General features: G+C 42.1%; 1 protein-coding gene across 23 annotated transcripts in view; it reads left to right on the top strand.

Annotated features, from left to right (window-relative positions):
• NRCAM (neuronal cell adhesion molecule) overlaps nt 1-13,313 on the top strand; it is a 77,923-nt gene that overhangs the window by 11,409 nt on the left and 53,201 nt on the right. For 14 of the 23 annotated variants that reach the window (XM_047095699.1, XM_047095698.1, XM_047095702.1 and 11 more), the window contains 5 exons: nt 3,555-3,725; nt 4,465-4,521; nt 6,576-6,687; nt 9,708-9,892; nt 11,348-11,479. In XM_047095699.1, the coding sequence (XP_046951655.1) occupies nt 3,555-3,725; nt 4,465-4,521; nt 6,576-6,687; nt 9,708-9,892; nt 11,348-11,479 (657 nt within the window). The remainder of the gene's footprint in view (nt 1-3,554; nt 3,726-4,464; nt 4,522-6,575; nt 6,688-9,707; nt 9,893-11,347; nt 11,480-13,313) is intronic. The other 9 variants (XM_047095703.1, XM_047095711.1, XM_047095706.1 and 6 more) reach the window with 2 other exon arrangements.

Consider the following 13,313-nt stretch of genomic DNA (forward strand, 5'->3'; position numbering starts at 1 on the left):
ATTTCTCTGATGAGCATCTTCTCATCTTTTCACTTTTATTTTATTTTATTTTATTTTATTTTATTTTATTTTATTTTATTTTATTTAGGTTTATTTGTTTGAGAGAGAGAGAGAGAGAGAGAGGGAACAAGCCAGGAAGGAGCAGAGAGAGGGAGAGAGAGAATCCCCAGCAGGCTCTGTGCTCTCAGCGCAGGACAGGGTGTGGGGCTCGATCTCACAAACTGTGAGATCATGACCTGAGCAGAAACCAAGAGTCGGACGCTTGACGACTGAGCCACCCAGGTGCCCCTCATCTTTCTACTTTTAGATGAGGAAACCGGGGCACAGAGATTGGAGTCATCCATTAGGCACTTGAATATATGTCTGCTCCACCCCTAACCTTGAGGGAGTTTTTTTTTTTTTTTTTTTTTTGCTGCCTCTCCTGCCCTCCCAAACCTCCTGTGCTAATAGTTTCTTAAAGGGACACATGGTTCTGCTTGGTGATAGGGAAGCCAGGGTTTAGGATGTGAGGGGCCTGTAAGAGAGCCAGGTGTAGAGACCAGGAGCCCCCCAGGGAAACTTGGGGGAGAAACCAGCCAAGCAGATGGATGAGAGGGAGAAGTCACCGAGGTAAGAAGATAGAGCTGGGTCCTCGGGATAAAGGGAAGCCAAGTGTCGAGAAGTCAGAACAATCAGCCGTTTCAAAAGATCAGATAACTTCTGATCCGACTGAAAAACAACTGTTGAATTTGGCAACATGGAGATCACCGTTGACCTCGACAAGAGTCCTGTACGTGGAATGGTGGGAAAGAATGCAAAATATCTGTAGGGAATATAGTCTATTTTCAGCAACATGATTTCCTCTGAATTCACAGACGGTACACATTACTGAAGAGAAAATTTAGCTCTGATATTTAATTGCCATATTCAACTCTTCTATGAAATTACTCCGAGAAAACCTCACAATGCAATGAAAAATAAACATACAAGTGCATAAATGAGCAAACATATTTTCCTGTTATTGCATAACAGCTTTTTTTTAATGTTTATTTTTGAGAGAGAGAGAGAGAGACAGAGCATGAGCAGGGGAGGAGGGGGGAGAGGGAGGACACAGAATCTGAAGCAGGCTCCAGGCTCTGAGCTGTCAGCACACAGCCCAACACAGGGTTTGAACTCACAAACTGCGACATCATGATCTGAGCCAAAGTCAGACGCTTAACCGACTGAGCCACTCAGGCATCCCCATAACAGCTTCTTAACAGGTTTAGAAAGAAGCGGCAACAAATCAAATATAAATGAGCGGTGTATGACATCAAAAATAACAGTATCCAAATGTCAACTGTCCAAATGAGGCCCAGTACTTGGTTCTTCTTCAGAAATGATGACCTTTTCACTTAATAAGTAGACAAATACATGCAAAGTTTCACAATCACGAGAATATGTCTTTTTTCCCCATATTGCACTGCTGGCTGTGTAATGTACATACATTTTGGGCTGTTGGCAAAGCCTTCACCTTTCAAATGAAATTGCATCTGGAATACGAGGGAAAAAATCAGATTTGTGTAGCATTCTTCTTGCAAGATGACGTTGTCAAGTTATTCCTATCTGCATGCATTTTTTTTCCTAAGTATAAGGCAAAGGCACTCTATGGGCAAGTGCTAGCACCCTCTCAAAGGCCTGCTTCCATTAATTTGATCTGCCAACACCTATCCGTAATAAAATACAGCAGGAGGATTAGAAAAGAATAAATGCGTGCTTGTCTTTAACTCTTTGTATTCATTCAATAAACATACCGTATTTTCCTGAGTTATTTTTAAAACAATCGCTTCCGTGGGGACTCGTGGCCTATAATCATGGGTTTCCAACCACCTGCCAGACCCCTATCTTGACCAAGAACTTGACTAACATGGCTAACCAGTGTTCTTTCAAACTCTGGCTCCGCATTTCCCTGCCCAAAGGAGCTTCAGGCCTTCAATCAGAATTCTGCATTTTGTGTAATGTTAGGTGGGACACCTTATGCAGGGGGAGCCACTGCTTGGCTCAGACTGGAGAATTCTCCAGAAGATAGAACACCTGGCCCAGGGCTGCGAGGATGGACAGGTTGACTAGTGCTCTCATTTCAGAGGCACAGAACTCTCAGGGCTCTGGGGACTGGGGCAGAAGCTTCAAGCCCGGTGTAAATTCATGCATAGATCAGAGGCCCCACTTCTCCAAACCTTTCACCTACTTAGGAAATCTTCCTTGGGGCACCCGAGTGGCTCAGTCAGTTAATTGTCCGACTCTTGATTTCAGCTCAGGTCATGATCTCACAGCTTGTGAGTTCGAGCCCCACACAGGGCTTTGCACTGACAGCTGGGGGCCTGTTTGTGATTCTTTGTCTCTCTTCCTCTCTCTATCTATTCTTCCCCCACTTGTGCTCTCTCTCTCTCCCTCTCTCAAAAAATAAACTTTAAAAAAAAAAAAAGACGAGACAAGAAAAGAAAATCTTCCTTCAGTGTCTGAGGCTGGACAGTTCCTTAACTGGCCCTGAGGGGAAATAAACTGTTAAGCATGAATCTGGAAAGTCAGAGGGCTGACTTTAATTTTATTTAATCACAGAGCCCCTAGTAAGGGCCCAGTGCGGTCTCAGTACCAGGACAGCAAACTCAGCAGACCGTCTCTGCCCTCCTGCAACCTAAATCCTAGGGCACAAAGACACGCCATAAACTGCACGCAGGGCAAGTAAAATATGTCGCGGGGTAGAAGGTGATGTAACTCCACAAAGAAAAAGTAGCTCATGTGGGGGTGGGGCGGCCTCTGAGGGGCTTGTCTGCAGTCTGCTGTTAATTGCCCATGTGCTACCTGATTCTTCAGTGAGGCCACCGGCTCTGACAAGGAGAGAGCCTGGGACGCAGGGTGCCTCTCGTGGGACCTAGCTCACGGTTAGGTGCTCTCACAGTATTTGGTGTCTGACCCAGCAGGTAGAGGCAGCCCAAGTTAACATTCTAACAAGGATTTTTTTTTTTTTTTTTTAATGAGAGAGACAGAGTGCGAGTGGGGAGGGGGCAGAGAGAGAGGGAGACACAGAATCCGAGGCAGGTTCCAGGCTCCTGGCTATCAGCACGGCGCCCCAATGTAGGGCTCCAACCCACGAACACGAGATCATGACCTGAACCGAATTCAGGCACTTAACCCGCTGAGCCACCCACCTTACAAGCTTTTTTAACGCGTTTTCTAAGATATGTGTGTATATGTGTTTAACATTTAGGGACTGATACAAATATTAGGAAGAGTCCCGCAAACTCTTTTGTAAAGCAGTTTTTGGGTTTACACTTGCTTAATGCACATGACTGTGCAATTCTAATCTCCCTGCTGCCCCTGCTGCAGAGAAATTAGGGACTGGCAGGCACAGCTGGAGTTTTCATGTGTCACGCTGTTGTTGTTTTTACCATTACTTGCTTTTACTTGAAGAGTTTCATAGGGGAAAACGTTCCGCTGAGGTTCACCAAACTATTAGTAGATACCTCTGTCTTGGTCGTTGGGAAAGTGGCCACTCTGTGATGGAATGATCTGGATTTCTCTCTGCCTTTCCCCAGCCTTTCAAAGACTTCCACAAAGCGAGAGGGTTTCTCAGGGTCTGAATGGAGACCTTTATTTCTCCAACGTTCTCCCGGAGGATACCCGTGAAGACTATATCTGTTATGCCAGATTTAATCATACTCAAACCATACAGCAGAAGCAGCCTATTTCGGTCAAGGTGATTTCAGGTAAGAGCTCAGCCTCCTGCATCTCTCTTGCAATGATGTTTACAAGTATGCATAAAATACACTAACTATTAAATACTACTGACGTTGAAGTAAACAGCGTCATTGATAAGGAAACTACCCGCAAAGAGTTAGTTACAGAAGTGTTGATATATAAAGAGCACGCATAACAGAAATACTGTATTTTACATTCGTGTTGTTTCCACGGTAACTTTCTGAATCCACTTGGTATCTTGAGCGTTTGTGTGTGCATTATGCCCCACGATGCCTTTATTTTTAAAAATTTTTTCAAGTTTTTATTTATTTTGAGAGAGAGAGAGAGAAAGAGAGAGTATACCAGAGGGGGAGGGGCGGAGGAAGGGAGAGAGGGAATCCCAAGCAGCCTACGTGCTGTCAGCGCAGAGCCCGACACGGGGCTCGAACTCACAAACCCATGAGAGCATGACCCGAGCCGAGATCAAGTGTCAGATGTTTAACCGACTGAGCCACCCAGGCGCCCCATCCACGCTGCCTTTGATTGGCAGTCCTGAGGCTTCAGTTGTGTGTTCCTAGGTTACTGGTTGGGGGGGATGGCTGAGTGAATTAATCAGTTAGTCATGTACACTGTAAAAGTCTGTATTTGCTTGGTAGGGACGGCACTTGGTCAGCGAGGCTGTCTGTGTTTGCTTTTGTTGCCCGATACTTTTATGTAGTGCCTTCTCCCCTACTTCTTGCATTCTTCATAATATTCTGTTTATTTCAGTGGATGAATTGAATGACACTATAGCTGCTAATTTGAGTGACACTGAGTTTTATAGTGGTGAGTTACGGTGACTGTAACTGATATTTCTCTCCTTCATTGTAGAATTTAGTCCACTAACTTCACCTCCATAGCTGTTTAACCTTATATCTTCGTGAAATTCCTAGTTATGTGTTTAATACCGCTGGAACAAATGTATGTTTTCTGGGAAATTTAGTTATAAACTTATGTCATGTCACTAAAACATTTTCCACGGTGTATGTATAATAATGAAAGTTATTATCTCTGTTTTTATGTAAAGCACCATTTCACATGATTTGGGGAAAAAAACCATTCATGTATGTTCAGAATTATATTTTTCATTTTGTGTCTTGTTCACAAACTTTTCTCATTAATCAAATAAAGGTGCATTAACCTGCTAGAATACTAACTCATCAAAGTCTTAAAGTAATCGTTAGTAACTAACATTAAGCAGATTTTGATAGTAAATCATCACACTTTCCATGTGTTTTCACGTGACATTATCAACGTCATCTGATCAGCAATAGTATTTCTTTTAGTTTGGTTTAAAACCAAGTCACTGTCTCCAGTGGAAATCATCTTTTTAAGAATAGAGCATTTACGATTAAGGTTCTTTTAAAAAAAAAAGAATTTCATTTCCTTAAGGGAAATGTGACTCTCAAATATAGTCTATCCATGAAAATGGTGGTTTCTGGATACGGGTCCTTTTAATTATCTCTAAGGCAGAATTTCTGTCATATTAACTCTTTAACCTTGAGATATAAAGTAAAAAATATTAAGGTACTATCAATGACCAGAGTAGGCATATCACAACTCCTGCCTTACTATTTCATTTTATTTTATTTTATTTTATTTTATTTCATTTCATTTTATTTTATTTTAATATACTTATGATAAAGATGGGCCTCAAAACCATTCCCAAAGTGATTTCAGAGACATAAGGTTTCCTCCACAATTTCTAAAGTCCTAGGAAAATTCTAAGTCCTCTCAAATAATACCTTCCTTGGTATTCAGGTTTTTTTTCTTCTGAGAAATGAAAATAATTCACATATAACCTTTTTTAAGTTTATTTATTTATTATTTGGAGAGAGAAAGTGCAAACCAGGAAGGGGTAGAGAAAGGGAAGGAGAGAGAGAATCCCAAGCAGGTTCCACCCTGTCAGCACAGAGCCCACCGTGGGTCTTGAACTCACAAACCACAAGATCATGACCTGAGCCAAAATCAAGAGTCGAATGCCTAACCAGCTGAGCCACCCAGGCACCCCTCGTATATATTACCTTTCACTCAGATTTTGGGAGCATCAAATAGATAATGAACTTAAATAGTGTTGAAAACTGTAAATGGTTATAGAACCTTAAGATGATATAATTCCTACCTTAAGGGTTTCTGAGAGGCCATCAGAAGATAAGGCCACATTTAGGCAAAGTTTCTGTAAAAAAGAAGATGGCCTGACTTGAGCCCTCTTTATTTTTTCATTGATGAAACCAATTGCAATTTATTTGACATTCATTATTCTTAATTTATGGTGCACAATTTGCCAGACCTCTTTCAGTATTTTTCTTGTTTTGTTTTGTTTTCCATAAACTTTGCAGCTTGTGGGTCTTGACATTTAGACCTCCACCATAGATCTTATCTCCAGGATTAGTCGATGGAATTGACTATGATGTTGTCCCTGACCAAAATCATAGTCACAGTTTTCAGAAAAAATCTAACACCTTCCAGAATATAGTTAATTTTCCCTTTGACCTGAGCACTAATTTTAAGGGGTGGAGAATTTGATAACGTGACTTTCCCCTGTATGTCTACATTTTGAAAATTTGCCAACCCACCAAAAATTCATGAAAACCTAACCTAAATTAACAGAACACACAAGAGTTAAAATAGTCCTTACTATCCATGCTTACGTAACCACATTACTTCTGTTCCTCACTGAGTGAGCGATGGCTGTTCGTAAGGCAGAGTGTGGATGTGTAGTTTAACAAATTCCACAGTGTTAAGTGGTTTTGAAAAGGGATTAGAGTCTTAGGCAGTGAACTGTGGTTCTAGAAATACATATTCATAACTTTTAATCCATATGATTTTATTGTTTGCAGCTAAACCAAATAGAGAGAGGCCACCAACCTTTTTAACTCCAGAAGGCAACACCAGTAACAAGGAGGAATTAAGGGGAAATGTCCTTTCGCTAGAATGCATCGCAGAAGGGCTGTGAGTTGACGCTTTCTGTCGTGATGTACATTTCTTGCAAAAACGTAGTAGATTGGGAGAGAGGCATTAATATCACAGCAAGAGGCATTGTCTTATACGAATCCCATCAAGCATCAAAAAAAATGATAGTTATTTTCAAAATAGGCCATATGAACCTCATATTAGTGAAGGAGTCTGTTAATATAATAGTGTTCCCCTTGAAATGAGTATGCGTGATCACCTTACGAGTATAATTAGGATATATCGCTTTGCTACTGTTGTGTAACAAACAGCCTCAAACCTTAAAAAGAATAGCTATTTATCATTAGTCCTTTGTCCACAGGTCTTGGGGCCATTGTGTAATGGGCGAGATGAGAACATTTTAGGTTGAGCTTGTTCATGCACCTGCTAGGCAGCTCAGCTGGGGGTTCTCAGTTCTGAGGGTCTTCTGGCTGCTAGCAGTACAGCTCTTGGCCATGCGTTTCTCCTGTCCCTCTAGTGGTCTAGCCCTGGCACATTGTCCTAACAACAGAAGCACACATGGCTTCTTAGGGCCCAGCCTCAGAACTGGCACACTGTCCCTTCCACTCCTTCAAGTCACAGGCCTAGCTTCCTTATGAATGTCTCTCCTCCTCCTCCTCCTCTTCTCCTCTGAATGTCTCCTCCTCCTCAGAGCTGATGCCACCCTCAAAACCATGTGCCCTTGACAGGAATTGCAAGGAGGTCTTCGCTCAGAGATGAGAACAACAGTTCTGGTAGATACACACAAGAGGCAAGTTTCTACCTGGTTCCCTCGTAGGCCTGGCACAGAGCAGGTCCTGTTGATACGGGCACATGTGCTGGGAACATTGAACGGAATCTCAGAAACATCCTTGTGATGACATGTTCCGATCTGTGCTGTCCTTGATGCTGGTCACCCAGCATTCTCAAGTTCCTTCCCAGAATGGGTCTCCAGGAAATGGCTTCACTGCTCACTGTGGGAGACACAGGGAGGCCTCTGCTGGTCATGTCAGGAAATCACAACACACACTTCTCAGTTCCTCCCATACCTGAAAGCTATCAACCCCTTTTAAAGATCTAAAATATATATCTTGCCCACCAGAATTAAAAAACAAACAAAAAAACTTTGGAATTTTCATCATCATGGTGTTAGTAAGTAAGTGGTTTACTCTACAAAATCTTAACTTTTGGGAGTAGGTATACCCATTCTCACAATTTTGGGATTCTCCTTCCCACAAATGGTCTTTTACGTAGAAACTAAAATATGATTGATATTTGGAAATTGCATCGAACTTCCAAAAGAATTTTTTTTAAAACCTTGGAATGTTGTAACACTAAGAGTGGGGCTCTCTTCATTTATAAGCCAATAGCTGTAGGACTCAGAATCAAAATACTTCTCTTTCTTAACAACTGCCCACTGGGTAGTAAGGAAGCCTCCAGAACAATTCATGACTTCGTTTGATGTCATGCTTCTATCTCTGTCACCCTCTCGCCTTCAGATCTTATGAGACACAGATTATCTGACTACAAAGAAACACCAGAATATGCTATATAAAAAGAGGTATAAAATGTAAAATCATTTAAAAAGCTAAAGATTCATATATATATATACAAACATACATATATATGTATACATATATATATACATACATACATATATATATGTATACATATATATATACATACATACATATATATGTATACATACATACATACATATATATGTATGTATGTATGTATATATGAATCTTTAGCTTTTCAAATGATTTTACATTTTATACCTCTTTTTATATTCACAGCATGTTTTATTTTAGAAACTATTTCATCAAATTCACATGTTCAATTATTTATATTCAACTATGCAAACCAAAAACAATTCTCTAATCAATTAATCCCACTTGAATTTCTAATGACAAATATTATGATCTCCCTGAGGGCCTAGACCTTTTTTTTTTTTTTTTTTTTTTTTTTTTTTTGTCTTTATCTTCCCAGCACACAACTTAGTGCTTGGTCTGTAGTTCAGTGCTCAGTAAATGTTTGTGTCCAGTGGATTTTTATTTTACCCTCATGGAAATCTTGTAAAATCACTAGGTCAAAATTCTTCCATTTGATGGGGATATAGGTATAAAAGTTCATGGGCACAAATAGGTATGTCAGCTCTTTCTCTGCATTTTTTTAATGTTTATTTATTTTTGAGAGAGAGAGAGAGAAAGAGAGAGTGAGCATGGGGGGGGGGGCAGAGAGAGAGGGAGACACAGAATCTGAAGCAGGCTCCAGGCTCTGAGCTGTCAACACAGAGTCCGACGCAGGGCTCAAACCCACAAACCATGGGATCATGACCTGAGCCACCCAGACATCCTCTTTCTCTGCATGTTTAACTCTAGCTGATAAAAAAAAAAGAAAACCTCGGTATCATTAATTTCGTAGTAACACTTTTGATTGATCCTTCATATAAAATTTTCCAAGAGTGCCTCACAGATCAGAGCTCTGCAGAAAATAATTAGGTCCCTTCAGTGAAGTCACTTACGCCAGCACATTCATGGAATCAGGGAAGTCAAAATTTGTGGTGTGCCATGAATTAGCATGGGGCTGCTTGTGTGAAAAGGTAGCTTATGGACTCCAATACAAGGTTTTGAGCATTATTTTTTCAGTGTTTGTTTATTTATTTATTGAGAGCAAGAGCAGGCAAGCCAGGGAGGGGCAGAGAGAGGGAGACAGAATCCCAAGCAGGCTCTGTGCTGTCAGCCCAGAGCCCAACGTGGGACTTGAACTGACAGAACTGTGAGATGCTGACGTGGGCCAAGATCAAGAATCAGGAATTGGATGCCTAACAGACTGAGCCACCTGGGTGCCACCCCCCCCCCACCACCTCCACCCGGAGGGAGGGGGGGGATTTATTTATAACAGTGTGATGCTAGTTACAGTGTCTTTATATTTTTCATGATCTTTATACAAACAGTTTGTTACAAACTTGCATGAAAATTCACCCTCAAAAGCAATTAGGTGAACTTCTCTGTTGTAACATTTATTTATTTTCTCAGGCCTACCCCGGTCATTTACTGGATAAAAGAGGACGGCACGCTACCCACCAACCGGACATTTTATAGGAACTTTAAGAAAACTCTGCAGATTATTCAGGTTTCAGAAGCAGACTCTGGAAATTACCAGTGTATAGCCAAAAATGCATTAGGAGCAATCCATCATACCATTTCTGTCACGGTCAAAGGTATATAATTGTTTCAGATGTGTTGCTCTTGCCTTCATGAGAACTCGTAAATCTTCAGTTTAATATGCTTCTGATTATATTCTTCAGTAGTAATAAGTGTAAATTTATATCAACATTCCCAATACCTTGACGCTCTTCACATTACTATTTATAATGCACCTCAAGCCGGTTAAAAATTCTCTCCCTCAAATCTTCCTCACAGAAGAATTCTGCTTCATAACTGTAGAAAGAATGAGGGAAATCGAAAATCGCCATTAAAATCCCACGGTTATAACTGCTGCAGGCAAGAGCCACTAATGAAAGCTGAGATTAGTGGATAAAACTTGAAGGAGAAATAGGGTATCTGCATAGCCTCAAAGTGTTTCTTCTCACACACACCCCCCAAAACTTAATTACGGAGGGGGGTTTAACACATGTCCACAAATTCTTTAACATTCCTTTGGGTAGGAGATGGAACTGAATTTCCCTGCCCTTGAGTGGGGGCTGAACTTAGTGACTCACTTTTAATAAATAGATTATGGAAAGCAGATGGATAGTCACTTTCAAAGGAGACACGTGACAGACATGGCCTCAACCAAGTAAGCCAGGTTAACATAAGCTGCGAGAAGTCATGTTGGTGTCATGTATTCCCTGAAAGATGGGAATGACCCTCACCCCAAACCTCAGTGTAGAGAAAACGTCAGACAAACCCAAGTTGAAGGACATTCTACGAAACAACTGATCAGCAGTACTCTTTAAAAGTATCAAGGTCATGAAAGACCAGGAAAGACCAAGAAACTGGCAGATGGGAAGAGACTGGTAAGGAGACAGGATAAGTAAACACAATGTGGCGTCCAGGACAGGGTCCTGAGACAGAAACGAGGCATTGGTAGACGAACTGGAGAAATCCTAATAGAGGGTGTAGTTTAGCTAATAGTATTGTACCGATGTTAATTTCTTGTGTTGATAACTGGACCATGGTTATGTAAGACCTCGATAGAGAAAGCTGGGTGAAGGGCTCACGGGGCACTGTATACTGGCTTTGTGACTTCTCGAAAGTGGGAAGTCTTTTGACTTGCTTCCTGGTTTTATAATTAGGTGTATTCTGCAGGACTCAGAACTTAAATTCATGCTTCTCAACATGTCTCTGTACTGTAAATTGCTCTGCCTGTTTTGTGAAATCTGTTACTTCTTTCATGCCTGATGAATTTAATGTAAAACGAGATGACATTTGTGGCACAAGGGTCTAGAAACAATACACAGTCGTCTGTGAATCTCTTTAAACATTCTTTTGAAAATCTCAAGTGTTCTTTGGGACATCGCTTACAAATCTACCCACTCTTAAGCAAATGAAGCTAAGAGATGTTTTGCAAAATACTTATTCTTTATTATTAAAATAGTTCGACATACTAAATTTGCTAGAATACTTGCATGATTGAAAATTTTGTGGGTTTTTTTTTTCTTTCCTTAATAAAGCGGCTCCATACTGGATCCTGGCACCTCAAAATCTTGTACTGTCCCCGGGAGAGGATGGGTCGCTGATCTGCAGAGCTAACGGCAACCCCAAGCCCAGGATCAGCTGGTTATCTAATGGTGTCCCAATAGAAAGTAAGTTTCCTCGCCTGGCTCTGGTTGTCGTCTCAGCAGGGAACACAGTGGGAGGGTGAAATACCGGTGGTTAAGGAAGGAAGCCGTGTACAGTTAACCGGTGGTTAAGGAAGGAAGGTGTGTGTGGTCTTCTTTTTTCCCCCGACCTCACTCACCACCCACTGCTGCCTGCAGGAGACTGCACATTTTCCCCTTCTTGGAGTTCACACCTTCTCTTACACCCAGAGAGAGAGAGAGAGAGAGAGAGAGAGAGAGAGAATCAGCTTTTGTTTAAAACCCAGACTCAATGCTTATTTTATGACCTTCGGGTAGTCCTTAGGACTGAATAGTCTGTGCTCTTAACGTGATGCTGTGTGCTGATGGGGACTTGGCAATATTCGCCGTGTTCTACGTGGGCCCTACGAAGAATGACAGGGTCAGAAATAAACAGGACTGAAAAGCTCAGATTATCTTTTTCATTCAAAATGTCAAGTGGCTCAAGGAAATGTTGTAGGAGTCCAGGGAGATGCGGGGAAGGCTAGGGATAGAGCCGGGGGATGTGGTGAGAAGAAGAAACACAGCTGTTGTCATTTAAAGAGTTCTCATTCGGGGCGCCTGGGTGGCGCAGTCGGTTAAGCGTCCGACTTCAGCCAGGTCACGATCTCGCGGTCCGTGAGTTCGAGCCCCGCGTCGGGCTCTGGGCTGATGGCTCAGAGCCTGGAGCCTGTTTCCGATTCTGTGTCTCCCTCTCTCTCTGCCCCTCCCCCGTTCATGCTCTGTCTCTCTCTGTCCCAAAAATAAAATAAACGTTGAAAAAAAAAAAATTTAAAAAAAAAAAATAAAAATAAAGAGTTCTCATTCCTAAGCATAGCCGGGATGTTCCTAAGTTCTGTGGTCTTCAGAGGCTGTCCTGTTTAGAGCCCTTCAAAGAACAGGTCCCCCGACCGTGGTTGTATGCTGGACACTCCATCTTCGCTAAGTTTTCCCTCCCCAAGTATGCCGAGGTCACCTCGAGCAATACTGGCTGCTGTGTGCCACCTCGTGAGCCACCTTTCCTGGACCGCTCCCGGCTTGCTCGCTCTCAAGCCAGCTTCCCCAGCCTGCCGCCGTGCCGCCCAGAACAGTCCCCCAGAGTGTGGCCACAGTCCTGTCCTCTGATCTTCTAGCACAGCAAAGGCCAGTTTTATAAAACCTGGTTAAAGGCTTAAAGATGAGAGAAGGCTTGAGGGTTATGGCAAAGAAAAAACAAACAAACAAACAAACTTAAAATGGATATTGTATCTCCTTGCTCACAGATTCCTAAGTCACAGCCATCCACAGAGATCCCACTCAGTCTTCTTTTTCCCCCCAACCTCACTCACCACCCACTGCTGCCTGCAGGAGACTGCACATTTTCCCCTTCTTGGAGTTCACACCTTCTCTTACACCCAGAGAGAGAGAGAGAGAGACAATCAGCTTTTGTTTAAAACCCAGACTCAAGATCACCCTCCTAGCCAATAGTATAATAATCTGCAAAGATATTCTTAAGTTTATTTTTATTTATTTTGAGACAGAGAGCAGGAAAGTGCAAGAGGGGCAGAGGGAGAGGGAGAGACAGAATCCCAAGCAGGCTCCAAGGCAGGGCTCGAACTCATGAACCATGAGATCATGCCCTGAGCTGAAACCAAGAGTCAGACGCTTAACCGACTGAGCCACCCAGGCACCCATGAAATGATATTCTTGAGTCACAATGAAGACAACCTTCAGGCTTATGAAGCAGAACACCTTTGCTCCTCATTACCTCTGAGCCAGAATCAAAAATTTGTTCTACTTTTACTTGACCAAAAGGTCCATTAAACTGGCTTTCCTGAAAGAG

This window comes from Lynx rufus, unplaced genomic scaffold (genome assembly GCF_022079265.1).
Source record: "Lynx rufus isolate CCGP_SWC_20201006 ecotype Redwood Valley unplaced genomic scaffold, mLynRuf1.p SCAF_4, whole genome shotgun sequence".
Classification (NCBI taxonomy): domain Eukaryota; kingdom Metazoa; phylum Chordata; class Mammalia; order Carnivora; family Felidae; genus Lynx; species Lynx rufus.